This window comes from Cavia porcellus, unplaced genomic scaffold (genome assembly GCF_034190915.1).
Source record: "Cavia porcellus strain 051 isolate PalLab524CR breed Dunkin Hartley unplaced genomic scaffold, mCavPor4.1 scaffold_7, whole genome shotgun sequence".
Lineage (NCBI taxonomy): Eukaryota > Metazoa > Chordata > Mammalia > Rodentia > Caviidae > Cavia > Cavia porcellus.
Genome location: NW_026947490.1, coordinates 48,643,166 through 48,669,263, shown reverse-complemented (window position 1 = coordinate 48,669,263; position 26,098 = coordinate 48,643,166). Strand labels below are relative to the sequence as shown.

Here is a 26,098-nt window from a genome sequence, read left to right as displayed (position 1 = left end):
ACTCACCTTGCCCTGCAGGGATTGGGTTTGCCTCCCCAAACCCCAATGACCCTCTCTCAGTCCAGGGAACTGGGTGGCTAGAGTCCCAGGAGCTCAGGGCATAGAAGATGCTTTCCACCAGGCCCTGGGGAAGAGTTGGAATATTACTTGAAACACAGAAATACAAGACAAAGACAAAAAAAAAAAAAAAGACAAAATGCAATCTCAAACATCCAGCCCATCCCAAGAAAGCCTAGGAGTCATGCAAATACAAGAAAATACATGCATTATGCCTGAAATACCTGACATGATAGCAACTGAAATAAAGAAGCAACTCTGAGAAGCTTTAAAATGATTCAAACTAGAAATAATCTCCCAGATAAAAGACGAAATGATAAAGGATATGAAAGAGATGCTGAACATATCTAAAGAAAACACAGTTTAAAAAATTGGAGGAACTAAACAAAAAGGTAGAATGCCTGGATGAACAATATAAGAAACAAATGGAATACATAAAGCACATGCAAAGAGATATACAGAAATCAAAAATTCCATTGAAAGCTGTAAAAACTGCCTCAGTGAAAGTGAAGATAGAGTTTCAGACCTTGAAGACAAGATTGTGAACAGGAAAGGAAAGATGTAAAAATAAGAAACAATCAGGAAATAACAATTCAACAGCTGCAAGATGATGCAAAGAAAAACAACATAAGATTGATAGGGATAAATGAAAAAGAGGGGACAACATAAAGGATGTCAAGAGGGTATTTAGAGAAGTAATAGCTGAAAGTTTCCCAAACATGAAACTGCAAACTGACATCAGGATCAGTGAAGCATATAGAAGTCCAAATAGCCATAATCAAAATAAAACTACACCCAAACATGTAATAATCACCATCCCGGAAATCCAACATAAGAAAAGAATATTAAAAGTTGTCAGAGAGAAAAGACCAATCACCTATATAGGAAAGCCTAGCAGAAGCACAACAGACTTCTAAGCACAAACAATAAAGTCAAGAAGAGCATGGAGTGAAGTATTTCAGACCCTAAAGGAAAACATCTTCCAATCCAGACTGATGTATCCTGAAAAACTGCCTTTCAAAATGGATGGAAAAATAAGATATTACAACAATGAAAAGCTGAAGAATTTCATAATCACCAAACCAACCCTGCAAATACTGTAAGATATTCTAGATAGACATAGGAAAAACCACTAAACAAGGCAGACAATTATACAGAGTGGAAATATGAAGAAGCAAAGCAGAAAGATAACATGTCAAAAGGAAATCAATATATAACAGTTATAACCATTAACTTAAATGGCCTCAATTCACCAATTAGAAGAAACAGACTGACAAAAATCATCAAAAATAACACCCAACCATATGCTGTCTACAAGAAACCAAAGTAACCCAAAGGGAAACTCATAGACTGGAAGTCACAGGATGGAAAATAATACTTCATGCAACAGGAATCCAAAAAAAAAAAAAAATCAGGGACCCCTGTTCTGTTTGCAGACAATGTATACTTCAAACCAAGAATGATCCAAAGAGATAAACAAGGTCACTACATACTAGTTCCTTTCAAGAGGAAGAGATAACAATCTTAAATATATATGCACCAAATATCAGAGCACCCAGCTATACAAAGCAAGTATTGACAGAAATGAAAAACCAAATAAGCAGTAATACAATTATAACAAGAGAGCTTAACATGCCATTGACAGAAAGGAAGAGATTAACCAGACAGAAAATCAGCAAAGAAATAACAGAACTGAATCACACCTGTGAACAAACGGACTTGATAGACATATACAGAGTGTTCCAAGCAACAACACCAGAATATACATTCTTCTCAGCAGTACATGGAACATTCACTAAAATAGACCATACAATAGCCCACAGAACATGCTTAAGTAAATGCAATAGAATTGAAATTAGCCCATGCATGTTATCAGATCATAGCAACATGAAAGTAGAAATTAATGATAAAAACTGCAAAAGCCTCACTAACACATGGAGCTCTTGAGCAATCAGTGGGACACAGAAAGAAAAAATTTAAAATATCTACATGCCAACAAAAATACAAATACAACTTATCAGAATCTGTGGGATGTAATAAAAGCAGTCCTCAGAGGAAAATTTTGTAATGCATTCCCACATCATGAAAACAGAATGAACACAAGTAAACAACACCTCAAACCCTAGAAAAAGAAGAGCAGTCAAGCTTAAAGCCAAACGAAGGGAGGAAATTATAAAGATCATATCAGAAATTAATGCAATAGAGACTAAGAAAACAATACAAAGAATTGATGAATTAAAGAGTTGGTTCTTTGAAAGAATATATAAATTGAAAAGCCACTAGCTAACCTTATTTCAAGAAGGAAAGAAAAAACTCAAATTCATGCAATAAGCAATGAAAGGGATGAAATCACTACAGACTCTGTGGAAATATAGAAGATCATCACCACCTATTTCAAAAACCTCTACTCCCATTGGTTTGATAAAACAGAAGAAATAGACAGATTCCTAGAACCATGTGAAGTACCAAAGCTGGGTTAAGAAGATGTAAAACTGCTGAATAGCCCAATTTCTATTAAGGAAATTGAAAATTAATTAAAGCCTTACCAATAAGTAAGAGGCCAGGCCCAGATGGATTACTGCAGAATTCTACAAGAAATTCAAAGAAGATTTAAGGTCAAAATTCCTCAAACTTTTCAATATAATTGAAAGGGAAGCAATTCTTCCTAACCAGTCCTGGGAGCAAATATTACTCTAGTACCAATACCTGAGAAAGATCCAACAAAAAAAGAGAACCAGAGCCCAATCTCCCTAATGAACATAGATGCAAAAATTCTCAATAAAATATTGGCAGACAGAATGCAGCAAATCATCAAGAAGATTATACACCACAACCAAGTGGGACTAATCTCATGAATGCAGGGATGGTTCAACATATGTAAATCAATATGTGTAATCCTCCATATCAATAGAGCCAAAAGTAAGAATCACATGATCTTTTCTATAGATGCATAAAAAGCTTTTGATAAGGTCCAACACTTATTCATGATAAAAACCTTACAGAAAATTGGAACAGATGGTCTTTACCTCAATATAATACAGGCCATCTATGACAAACCAACAGCCAGTGTCATATTAAATGGCCAAAAACTGAAAGCCTTTACCTTAAAATCAGGAACAAGACAATGATGTCCATTATCACCTCTTGTATTCAACACAGTACTGGAAATACTAGCCAGAGCAATTAGATAAGAGAGAGAAATAAAAGGAATAAGGATAGGAAATGAAGAAGTTAAATTATCATTATTTGCAGAGGACATGATGCTCTACATAGAAGATCCCCAAAACTCCATTGAAAAACTCCTAGGTATAATAAATAAATTTAGCAATGTAGCTGGATGCAAAGTCAACTCAAAAATTAATAGCATTCCTACACACTAATAACAAATTCACTGAGAGAGGAATAAGAGAAGTCATATACTTTACAATAGCATCCAAAAGAATGAAATAATTAGGAATCAATCTAATGAAAGAAGTAAAAGATCTATCCAGGAAAAATTATAATACCCTGAAAAAAAATAGAAGAGGATCTCAGAAAATGGAAAGACATCCCTTGTGCATGGATAGGAAGAACAAACCTTGTGAAAATGGCCATACTCCCAAAATTGTTACATAGATTTATTGCAGTTCCAATCAAAAGACCACTAGCATACCTCATAGACATAAAAAAATCACTCCTAATATTCATCTGCAACCTGAAGAGACCTAGACCAGCAAAGGCAATTCTAAGCAACAAAGGCAAGGCAGGAAGCATCACAATCCCTTACTTGAACTTATACTGCAGAGCTACTCTAATAAAATTAGCATGGTATTGAAACAAAAACAGACCTGAAGATCAATGGAATGGATTTGAAGATACAACTACAGCTACAAACACACTCAGCCACCTTATCTTTGATGATGGTCCAAAGGGGTTTACTGGAAGAAAGAATGTCCCTTTAATAAATGGTGCTGGAAAAATTGGCTCTCTATACGCTGAAAAATAAAACTAGACCCATACCTATCACCATGTACTAAACAAAAGTCTAAATGAATCAAAGATCTAAATATTAAAAACAGAAACACTAAATCTGTTGGAATACAAAGTAGGTGCAAATCTTGAAAACATAGAGGTAGGAAGAGAATTCATGGACAAATATCAAACTACACAGGAAATACTTCCCAAAATAAATAACTGAGATAACATCTATTAAGGAGTTTCTGCATGATGAAGGAAATCTCCAGGATAGTGAAAAGAAAATCTACAAATTGGGGGAAAAAAATCTTAGTGAACTCTCCCTCAGACAAAGGACTTTTGTCTAGAACACATAAAGAATTTTAAAAAATTAGATGCCTGAAATTCATAGACCCATTCCAAACATGGGCATCTGTGATGAACACATAGTTCTCAGACGATGAAATACAAATGGCAAGTAAATACATGAAAAAATGTTCAGCATAATTGATCATTAGAGAAATGCAAATTAAAACCACACTGAGATTCCATCTCACTCCGGAAAGAATTGCCAGGATCAAGAAAATTACCAACAACAAATGCTATAGAGGTTACGAAAAAAAGAAACTCTTCTGCACTGTTGGTGGGAGTGTAGTCTGGTGCCACTACAAATTCCTCAAAAAGCTGTGAGTGGAAGTCCCATTTGACCCAGCTATCCCACTTCTGGGAAAATTCCAGTAGAACTGAAAGCATCATACCACAGTGATATATGTGCACCCATGTTTATAGCAGCACAATTTGTAATAGCCAGATTTTGGAAACAACCTCAATGTCCATGAACTGAGGAATAGATTTTTTAAAAATGTGGTATTTTTATACAATGGAGTACTGCTCAAGTATAAAGAATGATCACACTGACATATTTAAAAATAAGTGGTCGCAACTTTAGACCATACTCATAAATGAAATAAATCAAACTTACATGTTTAAATACTGTATAGTCTCCCAAATGTAAGAAATAGTAAGAATACATAAAACTATGTGGTAATCATGGTTCCCCATTATATTGCTTTGAAGTCATATGTCATTCATAGGTTGGAATGGTTTTATTCTGTTTTCTTTGATTTTATTATGTGTGATGGTATGTAACAGCTACTTTGAAGCAAACAAGACATTGTGGCAGCCATTGCTGATTTAATATCATCTTGCTTTGAAGTCCAACCATGATTTCTTTTCTTTTTTTTTTGTATTTTTACCAGTACCAGGAATGCAATTCAGGACCACACGCTCACAAAGCAGGTGCTTATGCCACTGAACTAAATCCCCAGCCCCCATGCTTTCTTTCTTCTGTCTCTGTTGGGTCTACCAATGTAGTAGCCATTGTTCATTTTATATTATTTGATTTTCAATGTCCTGTAATACTTTCATTTTCTTGAATTGTTTTACACTATTTTGTTATGTTTAATATGATTGTGTATAAAGGTGTGCTCAATTAAAGAACTAAGATGTTACAGTAGCTACTGGTGATATCCGGTTTTCTTGTTGTGAAGTGCAGTGTTGCTTGCATTGTTTTGTTCTTATCTGCTTTACTCTGCTCTGTTTTGTTTTATTCTCTTTAAAACAAAATAAAAAATAAAAATAAATAAAAAATTAAAAAAGAAACCTGTAAAATGTTCTGCTGATTAACAAACAACAAAAATTGGCTAGTCTATTCATAGCCATAAGTTCCTAAAATCATAAAACAATTACATAATTCAATTTTATCCTCCATCTTTAACAGAGAACCCATTACTTGCAACTAAAAAACAGAGACTGGGGAGATGTAGGGAATGGCTGAAGCTGGAGACTGATCACACATTCCCGGGTGAGGCAAGCCTGTTAGAAAACAATGACTACTCCAAACAGGTGTTCCAGACTCAAGAACACCAAGCTCTTAGGTTGCCATGGATGCAGATTACTAGGCAATAGACTACCACGTGAAGCTGAGTGCTAGTGTTTAAATAAATGCATTACAGTGGTTAGCAGCTTCCTTCCTCCCATTCAGAGAGAGGGTCCTGCCTGACCTCAGTTTTCATCTCTTGATTTTCCTACCCTCTCATTGTCTTTCCTGCAGGAAACATCAAGAGCTGCACTGTTTTGCAACAATAAACAGTGCTGGAAAAACTGGCTCTGCACATGCCAGACATTAAGATTGAACCCATAACTTTCACCGTGCCATAAAGTAAATTTGGAATAGATCAAAGATCTAAATGAAATATTAAATCTGGTGGAAGATAAAATAAGGAAAATCCTTGAAGACACTTGTGTAGGCAAAACTCTATAGAAGTAACTCAACCACACAGGAATTATCACAAAGTATCAACAATTATGAGCTACTTGAAAGCTTTTTCAATACAAGAGAAACCACCAACAGATTGAAGAGACAACCCACAGTGTTGGAAAAAATGTTTGCCAGCTGTTCCTCAGACAAAGGATTACTATTAGAACATAGAATGAACTTTAAAAACCACACCCAACATATTTAAAGACCCCATCCAAAAATGAACATCTGAGATGAATACATAATTCTCAGATGAAGAAACACAAACAGCAAATAAATATCTGAAAAAATGTTTGACATCATTGGTCATTCAAGAGATGCAAACTAAAACAACACTGAGATTCCGTCACACTCCAAAATGAATAGCTATTATCAAGAAATTCACCAATAAAAAATGCTGGAGTGTCTGAGATGTAAAAGGAACACTTCTCTGCTATTGGTTAGAATGTAGATTGATATGACCAATGTGAAAATAAGTGTGGAGATTCCTCCAAAAACGAGAATTGGAAGGCCTGGTGATTTGATTCAGTGCATACATGCCTGCCTAGTGAGTACAAGATCATGAGTTCAATCCCCATTAGCAAAAATAACAATAATAACAATAAATAAAAATACAAGGATTGGAGGTTCCATTTGAGCCAAATATTCTCCTTCTCAGTATCTACCCAGCAGAACACTCATGTTTATAGCAACACAGTTTATAATAGCTACATCTTGGATACAACCCCAATATTCATCAACCAAGAAATGGGTAAAAAAGATGTGACCTTTTTAAACATGGAGTACTACTCTGTCATAAAGAAGGATAAATTGGAGGCTTTTATATGTAAATTGATCCACCTAGAGATCACACTCCTAAGTGAAATAAACTAGATGCATATGTGTAAAGGTCTCCCTACTGTGAGAAGCTTAAAGAGTAAATAAGATCTGAAATATACAATAGCTATTATAAAATGGGAAGAATCCTCAAAAGGAAAGGGAAAATGGATTAAGGGAAAGCAGAAAAGAAGAAAGTAAAAAGCAAAAAAATTACATTAAAAATATATGATAGATATGATATTGATTTCTCTTAGTTCACTGAAAAGAAAGGATTGTGTTAATATTGTTTGGACAACTAAATGCAATATCTTATATTCTGAGTAACTAATTTAAAGATAACAATTGACAATGTAAGTGATTGTTACCTTTATATCTTGTTTCAAATTTTTGTTATATTGTTTCAGCTCCTTAAAATTTAAAATAAAAAGGAATAATTAAAAACCAAACCAACAGCTGCAAGGTGATGCAAAGAAGAACAACATAATATTGTTCAGAATCAATAACAGAATGGGGACTTCCGGGAGAACATGGCAGACAGATAACAGCAGCTGCGGGGGTTCTCTGAAATACCCGTCTCAGAAGTCAGGAATGGTGCGGAGTAAGGAGACATAAGCCGGTGGAGATATGCTCTGCTTACCCAGGAACGAACTGGGCTGAGAGAAACCAACTTGGAATGCAGTCCTGGTGCTAGAACAGGAACAGAAAAGCCTCAGTGTGGAGGCTGGAGCCTGCACCATTGGAAGCCGCGATTTGGGTTTCCTGCTGAAAGGCGGCTGCTTCTACATCGGCTCGGCAAGGAGAGAGATGCGCGGAAGCTCTGAGATCAGGAATCTGCGAACGGAGTCAAAAACAGGACGGGCAGGGAGGTGTGCACTGACTTGTGGTGAGGTGAGTGAGAGAAACTGACACTCTACCACAGTTTGACTCCAGCAGAGGACATTCCGGGACTGGACAGACTTGCGGGAGTAGGGCGCGGTGGTGACTTCAGCCACAAAATACCTGACTCCCAAGTTAAAGAAGAAAAGGTTCATTTGGCTCACAGTTTGAAGATGTTTCAGTTCATAATCAGCTGGCTCTAATGTAGGACCATATCACAGAGAAGAAATAACAGTTCATAGCATGGAAAGTAGGTTACAGCAAAAATAGAGAGCATCAGCAGCCCTACCTTCCATTTTAACTCAAACACAGACTGGGGCATTTTTAACACCAGAATCACACCCTTAATTCAAAAATCACACAGGCTAGATCCAGGTCCCTCCAAATGCCCCACCTCTGGCTGCATGAGCTTTTGGGTGGACAACTAGATATAAGCGAGAAAAATATTTAGAAAGAAACATTTAAGTTTCTGGATACACTAGATAAAATTCTTGAAGAAGTAGGCATAGGTAAGGACTTTGTGTGCATGTGTGTGTGCGTGTGCATGTGTGCATGTGTGTGTGTGTGTGTGTGTGTGTATCTACCTGGGATTGAACTCAAGACCTTACACTTGTCAGGCAGGCACTTACACCACTGAGATGAATTCCATACATTCCTGGCCTGAGGCAAGGACCTTTCGAACAGAACATCAATGGCACAAGAAATAAAGTGAAAAATAAAGAATAGGGTTATATTAAATTAAAAAGCATAGCAGAGAAAAGGAAACAATCCACAGAATGAAGGGACAACCTACAGTTTGGGAATTAGCGTGTTAATTCTTTTTATGTACCCAACCTTTCCCTCTCTCACCCCTGAAGAAAAGAGCCACAGATACCCCTCAATCTCTTGGTTTTCCTCCCATTTGCAAAAGATCTATCTCGGTGTTTTCTATTAGCTATCCTTTATTTTCTTATTTAATTATTTATGCTTGAGTTCCTCATATAAATGAAGTTATATAATATTTAAGCTCATATATTTGATTTCATTTGCTTGATGTTATACTCCTGATTATCCAATTGCCTCCAAATGATTAAATTTTTCGTGGTTTCTGGCAAGATAGTACTCCATTGTGAAAAAGCATCAATTTTCTTTATCCATTCATCTGTTGATGGACATACAGGCTATTTCCAATGTTTGGTTATTATGAATTGTGCTAGTCTAAACATGGGTGTGCAAACACCATTGTCATATAATGTCTTTAGCACTTTTGAGAAAATGCCCAGATGGGAAATAGCTTTGTGTTATCTATATGTACCAACTCCAAAGGATGAATGTCATCATTACGCATTGCAAAGTAAAAATCTGAAAAAATAATACTTTCATTCTGGAGGGAACTCAACAAAACATCCAATATTCATTCTATGCATTGGGACTGATGTCTTTATCCATCTTATGTGTACCAATAGCAATATGGGGATGCTTTGACAACCTGGTTTCATTTGAAGTAGTCCCTCAGGGGCTGGGGATTTACCTCAGCGGCATAAGTGCCTGCCTTGCAAGCAGGCAGTCATGAGTTCGATCCCTGATACCGATAAAAAGGAAAAGACAAAAAAAAAAATGAAAGTTGAGAGCATGACTGGCAGGAGCCCTGCATCGACCTGAAGTGAGTGAGAGAAATGGGGACCCTTTCATAGACTAGGAGGCTCCAATGGAGGACATTCTGGGAATGAGCAGACTAGCCGGAACAGGGCCCTGCAGTGACTTAGTCACATACTCCCCTCTCAAGCAGGAGTGGTGTGGAGCGCTTGGCCTGGTGACACCACGGACTAAGATTCATCAGGCTAGCCCAAATCAGGTCCCTGCGCCTGGTGTGCAGTGAAGCATTCAGTAGGTTGACCGGGAGGGACGGGCATAGCAGAGGCTGCCCAGGTGTGTGTCTCCCTAGTACACTGCAATGGGCGGGAACACCTAGCTGGCAGATTCAAACAAACTGTAACAGACAAAGAGAAAAAAAAAAAAAAACCTGGGCCTCCTATATATGCTTGTATGGAAGGAACAAAAAGTATGGGAAAAGAGAGCAATAAGAAAGGATCCTCAGTCCCCAATCCTGAGAACACTGATCCAGGAAAGGTAAATGCAAAAGAGAATGAAGACATAAAACATGTAATATCTGACACGGCACCTATAGACATAAAGCAGCATCTCCGGAGCCTCATAGACGAGTTCAAAAATGAAGTATTTAATGAAATAAAGCAAGAAATACCTAGAACAGTTAGAGCAATACTAAGCACCACCCAAGAAAAAAACAGATGGTGAAATGTAAGAACAGAAAAAAAGGGGAAAATTGTTTGATGGAGAAAATAGAGAAAACATAGAATGCATCAAGCAAGTTCAAAGAGATTACCAGGAAACTAAAAACTCTATTGAAAGCTGGCATAGCAGCTTGAAAAGAAACTAAGGATAGATCATCAGACCTGGAGGACAGATTTGTAAGATGGAAGCATGAAATGAAAAACTTCTAAAAAATAACAAGAAAACAAACAGCAATAATATAAAGACTAGAAGAAGAAGTAGGGACTCAAGGCTGTGCCTGGCCATCGGTCTGCAGAGGAGGAGCTGGGCAGATCTGGGGTGCCCTCACCGGCCTCTCTGCATGTCTGGAGGACTCTGGATATCTCCGCCCAGACTGCTGGAGTTCCCCCAGGCTTCCAGGTGCAGTGAAGGGGAGAGGTGGGTTTGAGGCTTCCACATCAGCCTCCCCATTCCGGCTTCACTTGGAGAATTGCTGAGCTGCCGATGGGTGGGCGGGCCCACACTATCAGCCTAGCCCAGCCTGTTTAGCTGCCGAGCCTGGCCATCGGTCTGCAGAGGAGGAGCTGGGCAGATCTGGGGTGCCTGCGTCGGCCTCTCCATGTGTCTGGAGGACTGTGGATATCTCTGCAACCAGGGAGGGTCCACAGGTGCCTGAGGCACTGCGGCCTGTGGTGAGTACCCTAACCCGGCTGCGATTGAAGAACTGTGGAGCTTCCAAGGGGCAGGTGGGCGCACAGTGTCCCTGAGGCCCAGCTTGTCTGGAACTGCAGAGTTCTGAGCAGGCACAGGAGGGCCACTGGTTCTGTAGGCCCACTGGCTTGGGGTAGCGTGGTGCCAGAGTCTCAGTAGCTCCAAACATAGAAGGGGATTTTCAACAGATCCTGAGGAAGCTTTCAAATAACACTTGAAACACAGAAATATAGGAAAATGACAAAACGAAAGACCAAATCACAACCTCAAACCTCCAGCCCATCTCAAGAAACCCTAGGAGTGATGTATATAGAAGAAAATATATCCCATCCACCTCATATATCGGACACAATAGCCACTGAAATTGACAAGCAACTCCAGGAAGCTTTAAAGAAATTCAAACTCGAAATAATCTCCCAGATAAAAGAAGAAATGATAAAAGAAATGAAAGAGATTCTAAATATATCTAAAGAAAACACAGATAAAAAATTGGAGGAACTAAACAAAAAGATAGAATCCCTAGACGAGCAATATAAGAAACAAACAGAATACATAATGCAGATGCACAGAGATATACAGGAAATAAAAATCTCCACTGAAAGTTGTAAAAACTGCCTTAATGAAAGTGAAGATAGAATTTCAGACCTTGAAGACAGGATTGCAGCTAGTGAACAGGAAAGGAAAGATCTTTTGAAAATAACAACGAATCAGGAAACAATTCAACAACTGCAAGACGATGCAAAGAAGAATAATATAAGAATGATAGGGATTAATGAAAGAGAGGGAGACAACATGAAGGATGTCAGGAGGATATTTAGAGAAGTAATAGCTGAAAATTTCCCAAGCATGAGATCAGAAACTGACATCAGGATCAGTGAAGCATATAGAACTCCAAACAGTCATAACCAAAATAAAACTACACCCAGACATATAATAATCACCATCACAGAAATCCAACACAAGAATAGATTATTAAAAGCTGTCAGAGAGAAAAGACAGATCACTTATAAAGGAAAACCTATCAGAATCACAGCAGACTTCTCAGCACAAACGATAAAGTCAAGAAGAGCATGGAGTGAAGTATTCCAGATCCTAAAGCAAAATGATTTCCAACCAAGACTGATATATCCTGCAAAACTATCACTCAAAATAGATGGTGCAATACGATACTTCCATGACAAAGAACAGCTGAAGAACTTCATGAACACCAAACCAACCCTGCAAAAAATATTGAAAGACAGTTTAGAAACACAAAGGGAAAAACCACTAAGCAAAGCAAATAATTAAACAGAACAGAAAGATAAAGATGCAACAGCAGAGAGATAACATTCCTACAATTAACCAGCATTTAACAGTAATAATCATTAATGTAAATGGTCTCAATGCACCAACCAAAAGAAACAGACTAGCAGAATGGATCAAGAAACAAAATCCAACCATATGCTGTTTACAGGAAACCCATCTAACCTAGAAGGATACTCACAGACTGAAAGTCAAAGGATGGAAAACAATTCTCCATGCAGCAGGAATCCAAAAAAAGGCAGGAGTAGCCATTCTGTTTGCAGACAACGTGAACTTTAAACCAACAATGACCATAAAGGACAAAGAAGTCACTACGTACTCGTAAGGGGAAAACTCCAAGAGGAAGACATAACTATCTTAAATATATACGCACCAAACTCCAGAGCACCCAGTTATATAAAACAATTATTAACAGAAATGAAAACTCAAATTATCAGTAACACAATTGTAACAGGAGACCTTAATATGCCACTGACACCAAGGGACAGATCAACCAGACAGAAAATGAGCAAAGAAATAACAGAACTGAATCACACCTGTGAACAAATGGGTTTGATAGACATATACAGAATGTTCCACCCAACAACATCAGAATACACATTCTTCTCAGCAGTACATGGATCATTTTCTAAAATAGACCATATATTAGCTCACAGAACATATTTAAGCAAATGCAAAAGAGTTGAAATCATCTCTTGCATATTATCGGATCATAGCGCTCTGAAATTAGAAATTAATGACAAAAGATACTGCAAAAATTCCGAAAACACATGGAAACTAAATAACACACTCTTGAGTAATCAGTGGGTCATAGAAGAAATTAAAGAAGAAATTAAACAATACCTAAAAGAAAAAGAAAATGCAGATACAACTTACCGGAATCTGTGGGATGCAATGAAAGCCGTTCTGAGAGGAAAATTTATTGCACTGAGTTCCCACATCAGGAAAACAGAACGAATACAAATAAATAACTTGATGCTACACCTCAAACAGCTAGAAAAAGAAGAGCAAGTCAAGCTCAAAGCCAAAAGAAGAGAGGAAATTATAAAAATCAGAGCTGAAATCAATGCAATAGAGACTAAGAAAACAATCCAAAGAATCAACAAATCAAAGAGTTGGTTCTTTGAAAGAATAAATAAAATTGATAATCCCCTAGCCAACCTTATTAAAAAAAGGGAAGAAAAAGCTCAAATTCATGCAATAAGAAATGAAAAAGGAGAAATCACTACAGACCCAATAGAAATACAGAGGATCATCAACACCTATTTCGAAAACCTCTACTCTCAAAAGTTTGATAACACAGAAGAAATAGACAGATTCTTAGAAGCATATGAAGTACCAAAGCTAGATCAAGAGGATATAAAACTGTTGAATAACCCAATCTCTGCTAATGAAATTGAAAATGTAATTAAGTCCTTACCTACCAAGAAGAGCCCAGGCCCAGATGGATTCACTGCAGAATTCTACAAGAAATATAAAGAAGACCTAATGCCGACACTCCTCAAACTATTCAATGAAATTGAAAGGGAAGCAATCCTTCCTAAGTCATTCCTGGAAGCAAATATTACTCTAGTACCAAAACCTGAGAAAGACCCAACTATAAAAGAGAACTATAGACCGATCTCCCTAATGAACACAGATGCAAAAATCCTCAATAAAATATTGGCAAATAGGATCCAGCAAATCACCAAGAAGATTATACATCATGACCAAGTGGGATTCATCCCAGAAATGCAAGGATGGTTCAACATACGCAAATCAATAAATGTAATCTACCATATCAATAAAGCCAAAAATAAGAATCACATGATCATTTCTATAGATGCAGAAAAAGCCTTTGATAAGGTCCAACACTTATTCATGATAAGAACTTTACAGAAAATTGGAATAAATGGTCTTTACCTCAATATAATAAAGGCCATTTATGACAAACCAACAGCCAGCTTCATACTAAATGGCCAAAAATTGAAAGCCTTTACTTTAAAATCGGGCACAAGACAAGGATGTCCTTTATCACCACTCCTATTTAATATAGTACTGGAAGTACTAGCCAGAGCAATTAGGCAAGAAAGAGAAATAAAAGGGGTAAAGATAGGAAAAGAAGAAGTTAAATTATCATTGTTTGCAGATGACATGATACTCTACATAGAAGACCCCCTAAAATCCATTGAAAGACTCTTAGATACAATAAATAAATTCAGTAATGTGGCTGGATACAAAATCAATACTCAGAAATCAATAGCATTCCTATACACGAACAACAAAATTACAGAGAGGGAAATAAGAGAAACTGGACTATTCACATTAGCAAGCAAAAAAATGAAATATTTAGGAATTACTCTTACGAAAGAAGTGAAAGACTTATACAGTGAAAATTATAATACACTGAAAAAGGAAATTGAAGATGATCTCAGAAAATGGAAAGACATCCCTTGCTCATGGATAGGAAGAACAAACATTGTGAAAATGGCCATTCTCCCAAAACTGTTATACAGATTCAATGCAATCCCAATAGAAATACCATCAACATACCTTATAGATCTAGAGAAATCACTCCTAAATTTCATCTGGAACCAGAAGAGACCTAGAATCACAAAGGCAATTCTAAGCAGCAAAGACAAAGCAGGAGGCATCACAATCCCGACTTGAAGTTATACTACAAAGCAACAGTAGTAAAATCAACATGGTATTGGAATCAAAACAGAGCCGAAGATCAGTGGAATAGATTAGAAGATACAACCACAACTACGAACACACTCAACCACCTTATCTTTGATAAAGGAGCCAAGCAGGTTCACTGGATAAACGACAGTCTCTTTAATAAATGGTGCTGGAAAAACTGGCTCTCCATTTGCCGAAAACTAAAGCTAGACCCATGTCTATCACCATGTACTAAATTAAAATCTAAATGGGTCAAAGATCTGAATATTAAAACAGAAACACTAAATCTATTGGAAGACAAATTAGGTAGAAACCTTGGCGACATAGGAGTAGGTAAAGAATTCATGAACAGGACTCAAACCGCATGGGAAATACTTCCCAGAATCAATAACTGGGACCACTTCTTATTAAAAAGTTTCTGCATGTCAAAAGAAATCTCCAGCATAGTGAAAAGAAAACCCACAAACTGGGAAAAGATTTTAGTGAACTCTCTCTCAGACAAGGGACTCTTGTCTAAAACATATAAAGAATTAAAGAAACTCAGACCTCCAAAATTCAAAGATCCAATCCAAAAATGGGCATCTGAGATGAATACGCAATTCTCAGATGAAGAAATGCAAATGGCAAATAAATACATGAAAAAATGCTCATCATCATTGGTCATTAGAGAAATGCAAATTAAAACCACACTGAGATACCATCTCACTCCTGAAAGAATGGCCAGGATCAAGAAAACCGACAACAAATGCTGGAGAGGCTGTGGGGAAAAAGGAACTCTCCTGCATTGCTGGTGGGAGTATAGACTGGTACAGCCTTTGTGGAGATCTGTCTGGAGATTTCTCAAAAAGTTGGGTCTGGGAATCCCATTTATTCCAGGTATTCCACTTCTAGGCATATTCCCAGAAGAACTGAAAGCATCATACCACAGGGATATATGTGCACCTATGTTTATAGCAGCACAATTTGTAATCGCCAGATCTTGGAAACAACCCAAGTGTCCATCAACTGAGGAATGGATAAAAAAGTGTGGTATTTCTATACAATGGAGTATTATTCAGCTATAAAGAAGGATCACATTGAGATATTTATCAATAAATGGGCACAGCTTGAGACCATACTCATAAGTGAAATAAATCAATCTCGCATGTGTGAATACCGAATAGTTTCCCTAATGTAAGTAATGATTCAAATACATAAAAATAAGTGGTAATCATGATTCCCCATTATGTGGCCTTGAAGCCTTATAAAGTTTTCACTCATTAATTAAAAAGGCTTTATTCTGGGCTTCTTGATATGAAAATATTTGAAGCTAGAGTATATGAAGTTTTATCCAAATATTTCAAGGAAAAAGACAGACACTGTGGTAACTACTATTAAGTCGGGTTATATCGTGGTGAAGTACTAGGTTGCTGAAACAGTCATGCTTTGACCTCTATTGTTATATTGTTATGTCCTGTTTTATCTCAATCTCCCCCTTATTGTTTAAAAAAATTATTTAGTCATTTCTTATGTTTGTCTTAATTAAAGAAAAAATTTAAAAAATTAGGATATATAAATAGTAACTCTTTATGATTTCCTATTTACTTGTTTTGAAGTCCTGTAGTACTCCCACGATCTTGTTTCGACTAATTAGACTCTGTTCCATTCTATATGATAGTATCAAGTTTGAAGACATAGGCAACTACTTTGAAGGCAATAAGATTCACTAAGATACCCATTCTGGTTTGACTATTGTCTTCTTTGGAAGTCCTGTAATGTTTACAATGCCTAAGTTTCATTGGTCTTGTTCTCTACTGTTTTGTCCAACTTTATAATATCTAATGAGATAGACAATTCTTTTTAAGGAAACAAGGGACAACGTTGATAACCATTGTTGATAAACTTGTACTCTGTTCTACACCATGTGCTATGTCTATCCTTGGTATTGACTGACAGCTTTGTTTTGCCATATTTGACTGAATCCCCCCCCCCCAAAAAGTAATAAGCACTAAGATGTAATAAAATCCAAAAAGTGTAAATTTTGTTGTAAAAAAGAGAGGGGAAAAAAAGAGAAAAAGAGCTCTAATGGATATAACAGCAAGTGTGTTTAGGGGTGTTAAATAGCTGACTGTATCAATGTTTTTGGATCATTGAACACAGCTGTTTGCAGTCTCCCTGTTTGAATGTCCACCTTGTATTCTTTGATACTGTGATTTGAGCAACTATTTTCAAGATGATAATATGTAATCTACTAACAAGTGATTCCTTACTGTTATGTTTTTTGTTTTGTTTTGTTTTGTTTTTTTGTAGTTCCGTATTACGTATACCCTTACACCGCTTTGTTTTGTTTTGTGTTTTTCTCTTTTACCTCTTAAATAAAAAAAAAAGAAGTAGGGACTCAAACAAATGAACTACAAAAGCTATTCAGAGAAATAACCCAGGAGAATTTCCCTAATTTAGCAAAAAGTAAAGATACTCAGATGTATGAGGCATACAGGACCCCAGCCACCTACAACCCAAAGAGAGCTACTCCCAGGCATATAATAAACAAAATTCCAGAAATCCAATATAAGAACAGAATATTAAAAGCTGTCAAAGACAAGAAACAGATCACTTACAAGGGAACACCCATCAGAATTACAGCAGACTTCTCGGCACAAACCATCAAATCACGAAGAGCACGGGAGGAAATAATTCAAGCTTTGAAAGATAATAACCTCCAGCCAAGATTGATATATTCTGCACAACTGTCCCTAGAAATTAATGGAAAAACAAGGTGCTTCCAGGATAAAGAGGAACTAGGGGAATTTGCAACCACCAATTCAACTCTACAGAGATTACTGCAGGATATTCTAAAAATGAAAAATACCAAGATTCCAAAAACAGTGGCAGAGCGGCCACAATGAATGGAGCAGAAAGCGAAATGAAGAGGACAAACTGACAACTAATGACAGAAAAAGAGCTCAACAGAAATGAGACAGAGAAGGTTGGATGGTAGGAACAGCCATTTTGGAGAAAAAAGACATCAGAATAGGTAGTGCTGATTTAATATCCTCTTGTTTTGAAGTCCCATCGAGCTTTTGTTCTTCTGTTTCCATCGGTTTTAACCTGTTGTATCTTCTTGGATTTTATTATATGTGATAATATAAACAAAAACTTTTATAGACAAGGTGATTATAAAGAAACCATTGTTCCTTTTCTGTTAGTTGATTCTAAATGCCCTGTAATACTGTAATTCTCTTGAACGGTTTTACATTGTCTTGATATGTTTGATGCTACAGTATACGAAGTTCTACCCAAAGATTTTAAGGGAAGAGACGCTATGGTAACTACTATTATGTTGAGATTATCTTGTGGTGAAACACTATTTTGTTTAAATGGCTATGTTTTGACCTGCACTGTTTTGTTGTTATGCCCTCTTTTTTTATCTCAATCTCCTTTTTATTATCTACTTTTTCATTTTTATCCTTTTAATTAAAGAAAAAATAAATAAAAAATAGCAGGATATATTGTAGTAACCCACTTTGATTTCCTATTAACTTGATTTGAAACTCTGTATTGCTCTCACCATCTTGTTTTGACTGATTTTCCTCTATTCTGTTATGCTTGATAGTACCAAGTTTGAAAGTATAGGCAACAACTATGAAGACAATAAGATTCATTGTGACGCCCACTCTGGTTGACTATTATCTTCTTTTGAAGTTCTCTAATGTCTCCAATGTTTTGGTTTTATTGGTCTTATTCTTCACTGTTTTGTTCAATTTTATTGTAACTGATGATATAGGCAATTCTTTTTAAGATAACAAGATGCATAATGGTAACCATTGTTGATCACCTTGTATTTTGTTTTTACATTATGTATTATGTCCATTTTTTTGATTTGACTTACTCTATCCTGTTATGTCACATTTGGTTTTGCTTTCTTAAAAAAAAAACAGTAGTAAGAACTGTGGGAGTAATAAAACCCAAAATGTGTAATTGTCATTGTACAAAAGAAAGGAAAAGAAAGTTCTCTAAAAGATATAACTGCATATATATTTAAGTGTATAAGATAGATAACCATATTGCTGAGTTTTGTTGGATCATTGAACAAAACTGTTTGCCGTCTCACTGTTTGAAAGTCCCCTCTATATGCTTTAATTGTGTAACTTCAACAACTATTTCTAAGATGACAATATGTAATTAACTAGTGATTTCCTACTGTTTATTTTTTCTGAAATTCTCTATAACTTATACCCTTTTTCTGTATTTTTTTTCTCCTTAAATAAAATGTAAAAAAAAATGAAGTAGTCCCTCAAAGTGGAAGCACAGCAGTGTAAGACACTCGAGAGTCATCATCACCACATGCCTTTTGGGCCCATTTTTCCATAAGAAAAGAGCCACAGATACCTATGAATGGACCAAATATGAATGTGGGTAATCCCTTTCTTCTGTGGTGCACTACTATTATCTTCTTTAAGATATACAGTTTTGGATTGCTCAGTCAATGTGAGTTAGGAAGGGGTAGATAAATCCTCCTCCTTGCCGTTTATTCCTTCCACTATTTAAAGGGGCTACATGAGAGGGTCCTGGGGAGACAATGTCTTCTGTAGTGCTGTCACACTCTAACACTCCAAACTCTAAAGACATAGCTGACATGGAATCACTCCACAGTACACACTCTTTTGAAAACTCCTACAGTTCTTCACCCTTGCATGAAAAATAAAATTCATAGAAACACCAAGCCTTCAACAAAATTTATTTATTTTCCTTTGCTCAGCCACTGAATTCTAGACACTAGGTAAGTTAGTCTCCATCACAGGGACTGGCAGTTGAGAGAAGAATCGTGGGTCCCATAGGAGGACGGTGTCAGCGATAGAACAAGAGCACAGCTGCCTCAGTTATCTCCCGGCTACTGCTCGATCCAATATGAGTTCCATATCCGTTCCAGTCAAAGGCAGAGAAGTCTCCACACTGCACAGGATTGCCCTCTGGGAAGAAGCCTCCTCCACCAACGCAATGCTACAAAAGAAGGAAAGGAGAGCTTGGAATTAGCTCAGTGGCATAAGTGTCTGCTCTGCAAGCACACAGTTGTGAGTTTGATCCCTATTACAAAAAAAAAAAAAAAAAAAAGGAGGAAAGGGTAATGAGAGATCAGCAGGTAAAGCTAAAGATATCTCAGTGGCAAAGTCTTTGTTCCACATTGGAAATGTCCTTTGGTCGTATTGATCTATTACACTCATAACAATCTCTCTTCCTTTAGTTTTATTTCCATCATGCCTGATGACTTTCTTTCCACTTTTCTGAACATTCATTCTCAGTGTCCCTGATAAAATTCTTCTTGAATTCCTTTGGTGCTCTTGCCTAGGAGGGGACATATCTCCCTCTTTCTTAAAGACTGTAAGACTCTCTTGGTCTTACACCCTATACGCCAGTGCTGCAAAACACCCTGCAGCTCCCTCAACATCACATCCCTTCTGAAACACTAGGAGCCCTGAGCATACATCCTTCAACATGTTACATTACTACCTCATGGATTTTTGCCTATTTCTCAAGAATCAGCTTAGAAGTTGCCTCTTCTGTAGTTGCTGCTCTGATGCACCCAGCACAGTTACAAGATTTGTAGCCCTAGTTGTTTCTGTTTTGTTTTGCAGGGATTGGTGAACACCAAACCCAGGGCTTCACACATCTGATGTGAGCACTGTAACACTTGGCTCCCTTCCCAGGCCCCTTGTTTGTATATCCATTATGCTTCAAGGCTTCACACAGTAATGACATCTTTGTGTCAATGTCCTGCTAGATGCTGGACAAGGAACACAGGATCCTGTGTTGCTGAACAGTACAATGGAGGTGCTCCCTGCAAGCTTCTCTAAGGTGTGGGTGGAACCATGCACACTGCATTTCTTGTGCTTCAGGCCATGGCAGAAAGGTGCCATGAAAGACAGATTGGCACAAAGATTGGCACTTGTGCCCCTCAGTGACATTCTCCATTATACCTTGAGTGTCCTCCTTGACAGTGAAGCTGCCTCATCCTAACTGGGAAACAGACAAGCTGATGGCTGAGCAATGAAAAAAGAAAATGAAGTCCTCAGGGTCACCTGGCAGTATCTCAGGACTTTTTTTAGACTGCTAGTGAGAGGAAGACTGAGGCTCAAGAGATCGCTTATCACTGTCTTTTGGCCAAAAGCCTTATTGACTGGAGGGGAGAAAGGGGAGAAGAACCCGCACCAATATAATTTTCTCTGACCTAGGGGAACAATCATGCTTGCTAGAGGTCACAACTGAGTATAGTTCTGCTGGCAGGCAGTCTCCAAGGTGACCTCAAGCCGAAGTCCTTTCTGGGAGGGTCAAGGGTATGTTGGGTGAGTTCCACTATAAGATATCAGGACTCCCCTCACAATCCCCCGACAGTGTGTATCTATGGAAGCCCCAAACACAAGGAACATCAAAATGTATTCTGAAAATTAAAAGTCAGGAGAAGGTCATGGCTGGATGTTGGTCAGTCTTACCTCCAAAATGTTTCACAGGCTGTTCTTGCACATAAGACTCACCCTAACCTCAAGCAACTGAGTGATTTTGGCCAAAAGTTGAGCAAATATCAATGGTGCGCTTGACCCTCAATTCTTGATACGGGACTTCAAAAAGACAAAATATCTATTCATGGAAAGTACACACACACACACAAACAGAGAGAGAGACAGAGAGAGACAGAGAGACAAAGAGCACATTTCTCAAAGATCCCTTTAGAATCCACAATTACTCACAATTTCAGTGTTACACCCGGTGACCTTCATTCCAGCACACAACGCATTCGCTGCTCTCTCATAATTAAATACTCTGAACTGGACATATCCTGCAGTGAACTCATCTGAAAACAAGAGGAAGAAAACAAAATTCAAGGAAGATAGTGGAAATCAATTCCTTTGGACCAGGACAGAAGCCGTCTATGCCAGACTGAGTTTCCAACCCAACATTTCACCTGTACCCGTGGACCCCAAAACGACTGTGCCCAGTGCATGGTTTTTGCCAGGCCCAAGTCTGGCCAAAAGAGACTTTGCCACACCCAAAAGTCCAAGAATTGGTCCTCATAGGTGCCCCTGCACTCTCAGAGGTTTGCACAGAGAGAACCCAACAATGCAAGAAAATCACCAATTAGCATCACTCCACATACATTACAGCAGTTGGCAAGGCACTCACACTGATCCTCTTCACACTTTTCTTTTTCTCTTTTATTATAAGGTCTCTAATCCCAAATATACATAATAGCAGCTATGAATTTTATACAACAGGCTCAGCGTACTGGATGGATAGGCTGCCAAATTCAGATTTAGGTTAAACAAATTTATAGTTCATTTATAGTTTCCACTCACAATACAAATACAGTTGTCTCAACATTGTTGCTCTTCCTTGTGCACATGGGTGTTGCCTGATACTGACAACTTACCAAAGGACAAGAAATAGAATTGTTAAAATAGAGTGCAGAGGAAAATTTCTCTAGTCCAAATTCTAGCCAACCCACTCATGCCTCTGAAATAAGGTAAATACCTGAAACTCCCCCTGCTTGCTTCCTAACCTGCACAAAGGAAGCAATATTACTTCAGACCTCAACGGTTGCCATGAAGAATGAAGGACACAATACTGTACACATAATGCATAGAGGAGAACCAGGCTGCAGTAAGTGACAGATAACTGCTACCCACTGTAACTGAGTTTATCATCTTTCCTACAAAGACTTCAGAAGAGCACTGAAGACTCACTGCGACCGTAGGGGGAGTAGTAAGACGCTGTCTTCTCAGCATCACCAAAATCATAGACCACAGGTATCGCAGGCCCATTATCAGTCCAACACTTTCCTGCTCCATATTTCACTGGGTATTTCTGTGGGAAATGAAGAAGTCATTAGATGAGGACAATAGCATTGGCTCTCACTGGGATGCTGCACAGAGGAGAAATATTTGGATCTTGATAACAAAGATTTATTTTATTTAATTTTATTTCTATTTTTATATTTTGTGATGCTGGGGATCAAACCTACGATCTTGCCCATACGAAACAAGATCTCTACCTATGAGCCACATTCCCAACCCACTCAGACATTGTTTAAATTTTAAACAACATAGGAACCTTTCCCTCTGGCGATGCTTATCTTACATACCACCCTCCTTGCACGCCCTCTTAAATTCTCTTGCTTTACCCATTTCTGATCTTTCTTCTACAGTTCACTCTAATGTGTCTCTTGCTTTCCCTGGGTCAGATTAATTGGAAGAGAAGCTAGGAGTAAATTATGGAAGAGAAAACAGGCAAAAAAGCCTCAGGGGGAAATGACTCCTTCCTGAATTCAAATACTTGCTGCTCTCTATAGTATGAAAATCAGCTCAGCCAGGAGCCCTGTGTACCTGATAGAGTCCAAACAAATTATGTCCCAGATGCTGGAAGAAGCCAACTGCTGTGCGGTACCTCAGCAGGGAGTTATTCCTCCAATTCTCCAAGGGGCTATTGTTGGGAACATGCCAGATGCCCAGGTCCAGGGCCTGGATGTCGTAATAGCCTGGATTCTATAAAGCAAACAACACTGAACCAGACCAGGGCAGGAGATCCCCTGAGAAAAACAAAACACACACGTGAACTATAAGCTGAGCTGATAGCTGTTTTAAGTGCACAGATGGACAGGTGGGATCAGACACTCCCAAATCCAGAAGATAATGGTTTCCACCACCACTCAAGAGCTCTAGTTTTATTGGATTTTCTTGGGAGGAACTGACCTTCAAGGCATGTGTTTCTCTCACCTGCTCCAGCTGTAAATCCACATCCCATATTCCAAGTATCCCTGCTGCATATTTGTGATGTTGTCACACTCTAGGCTGCCCCACTTCCCACAATAGTGGCAAAGGCACCAACCTTGTAGTCATCACTTGTGGCCGCCTCTGCAGTCCCAAAGGTGTTGTAATTGGCCCAGTTGCCATCACCTTCGGGGTAGTCAGCTCTGTTTCCCTGTTGACTGGACCAGCGGTCACCCACTGTGCACTTCCCATACATGTTGTTCTCATGCACACTGGCCACCAGTGTCCAGCCGCCACCGGCAGTGGTCATGTCACAGAAGGTCTGGTAAATGATGCCATTATTGGTGCGAAGGAAATACAGGCCATCTGTAAGGAGAAGCAACCCAGAGCCTACCTGTCTGCACGCAAGGCACATTTCAGCCACAAAGTCAGGACAGCTCTTGAAAAATAAACATGGCCCCAACACTCCTCACTTGGGCCTATCATTTTGTGTCCTTAGGATTACTGGATCTCCTGAGCTCAGAAGACCACATCTCTGGGAATGAGTCAAAACAGAGTTACCTAAACTCCCTGAAACTCTTTGCCTACAGTTAAACATGGAATTATCACCATTCAGCAATTGCATTCCAAATATATACCCAAAAGACTGAAGCCTGAACTCCAACCAATATTTGTATGCTAATACTCATGGCATCATTGATCACAACATGCAAAAGGTAGAAACAACCCCAGTGTCCCTCAACAGATGGAATGCATAAGCAAAACATTGTGCCTATGTGTAGAGGTACAGTGTATGTTACATATATAGTATACATCTACTGATAAATATGTGCAAACACAATGGTTGGTGTTGAACAGGAAATCAAATATCCATGATATAATGCGTATGAATCTTGTTGACTTTATTTAAGAACAATAAGCTAAGCACAAAAGGTCTAACAATTTATGATCTACTTATAAAAGGTAACTTAAATAAGCAAATTTATCCAAAGCATAAATAGAACAATAGAGAAAAGGAGATATGAAGGTATTGCTTAGTGGCTAGTGTCTCAATTAAAGGAAATGCAAATTTTCTGGAGGAGTGACGGTTGCTTAGCAATATGAAAATAATTTATGCCCACACAAATGAATGCTTAAAAATAATTGAAATCATAAACTTTATCCAGTAAAAATGTATGGACTATTTCCCATTCTTTGTATACAAAAAAGTAAAACCTCCCAGAAAGCTTGGCTCTGCTAGAATGTCTATCCTGCAGCACTCACCACGGGCATTACGGCACCTCTGCTTCACGTCATTGCAGCTTCGGGGCAGAAATCCAGACAAAGAACAGGTGTCTTTCTCAAGATAAGTACTGACCACAGCTGGAGAAAATACAGGAGTTTCATTCTCATTGCTGGTTTGACAGAAAAGCCAGCCTCCCTTTATCATTAATCTCAAACTCATTTCTCCATTGAACCAGGGCTTCACTGCCTGGATGAAAGGCCCTGAGATGGCCAGTGTCATCTCCATTCAGCCCACCTGGCCTGGCATCCAGTGCAGACTTAATGCATACCTCTCCACATAACCTGATGCGGATGCTAGCCATTGCCCTGGGCATTGGGTACTCAAAAGAATTAAACACCTTCCCCTGGCAAAAAAATTAAATAAAAAAAAAACAAAAACAAATACAGCAAAAAAAAAAAAAAAAAAAAAAAACCTCTACAAGGAAGTTTGTAAAACCCAACAAACGGACAGGGATTTAGCTCAGTGGCCTAACTGCCTGCCTGGCAAGCACAAGGTTGTAAGTTCAAGTCCTGGTACTAGATGGGAGGACAAATAGTCCTTAGCAGGGTCCCTTCAAAGTAAAGTGAGGCCCAAAGCATGAAGCAAGGTGGGCCTCAGCAACATGATCCCTGCTACAGGTCAAATCCCTCAAGAGGTCAGAAATCAGCATTCAGCCTATACCCAAGGTCACCTGAGTTCATCTCAAAGATGTCATCTTAAGCCCAGAAGAGGCTCAGATCCTGGAAGTACCCAGCTACTTATTTTCTTCCAAAACTAAAGATGAGCTGGGAAGTCCAGGCTCCTGGAAGAGACTCACCTGCACTGCACCCTTGAGTGGTTACCATCAGGAGCACCAGGAAACCAAGCTGGATCATGGCAATCTGAAGAAAAGCAAAATGAAAATCACTATTGTAACTGTCCTTCCTCCACGTCCTTGTCACTACCACACTCCTATCTAGTCCAATACACACAAAAGGGTCCTCAGCTCTTTTTCTTTTTTTCTTAACTCGATGCATCTGGCACTTAAACCAGATCTAGGCAGAAATGTTTCTTTCCATAACTTACAGACAGCATCCCTCTTCCCTCCACTCTGGGCCCAGAGCTGAGCATTGCCAACCAAGTGTGTGTTTCCTCCACAGAGATACT

At 38.3% G+C, this 26,098-nt stretch overlaps 1 protein-coding gene across 1 annotated transcript; it reads right to left on the bottom strand.

Moving 5' to 3' along the window:
* Positions 1-19,665: 19,665 nt before the first annotated feature.
* On the bottom strand, positions 19,666-26,098 carry LOC100724831 (intelectin-1a-like). Its single transcript, XM_063252414.1, has 8 exons — positions 26,018-26,098; positions 25,770-25,833; positions 24,952-25,050; positions 23,807-24,054; positions 23,305-23,463; positions 22,666-22,786; positions 21,673-21,776; positions 19,666-19,930 (listed from the first exon to the last, which is right to left on the bottom strand). The coding sequence occupies exons 1-8, from the start codon at positions 26,060-26,062 to the stop codon at positions 19,778-19,780; spliced, it is 993 nt and encodes a 330-aa protein (XP_063108484.1). The 5' UTR covers positions 26,063-26,098; the 3' UTR covers positions 19,666-19,777.

Coding starts and splice junctions, on each gene's coding strand:
- LOC100724831 (XM_063252414.1), bottom strand. CDS start 26,062: ATGCTCAGCTCTGGGCCCAGAGTGGAGGGAAGAGGGATGCTGTCT. Junction 22,787..23,304: donor ATTTGTTTGGACTCTATCAG/GTACACAGGGCT, acceptor CATTTCCCACAG/AAATACCCAGTGAAATATGG. Junction 19,931..21,672: donor CCGGGTGTAACACTGAAATT/GTGAGTAATTGT, acceptor CTTCTTTTGTAG/CATTGCGTTGGTGGAGGAGG.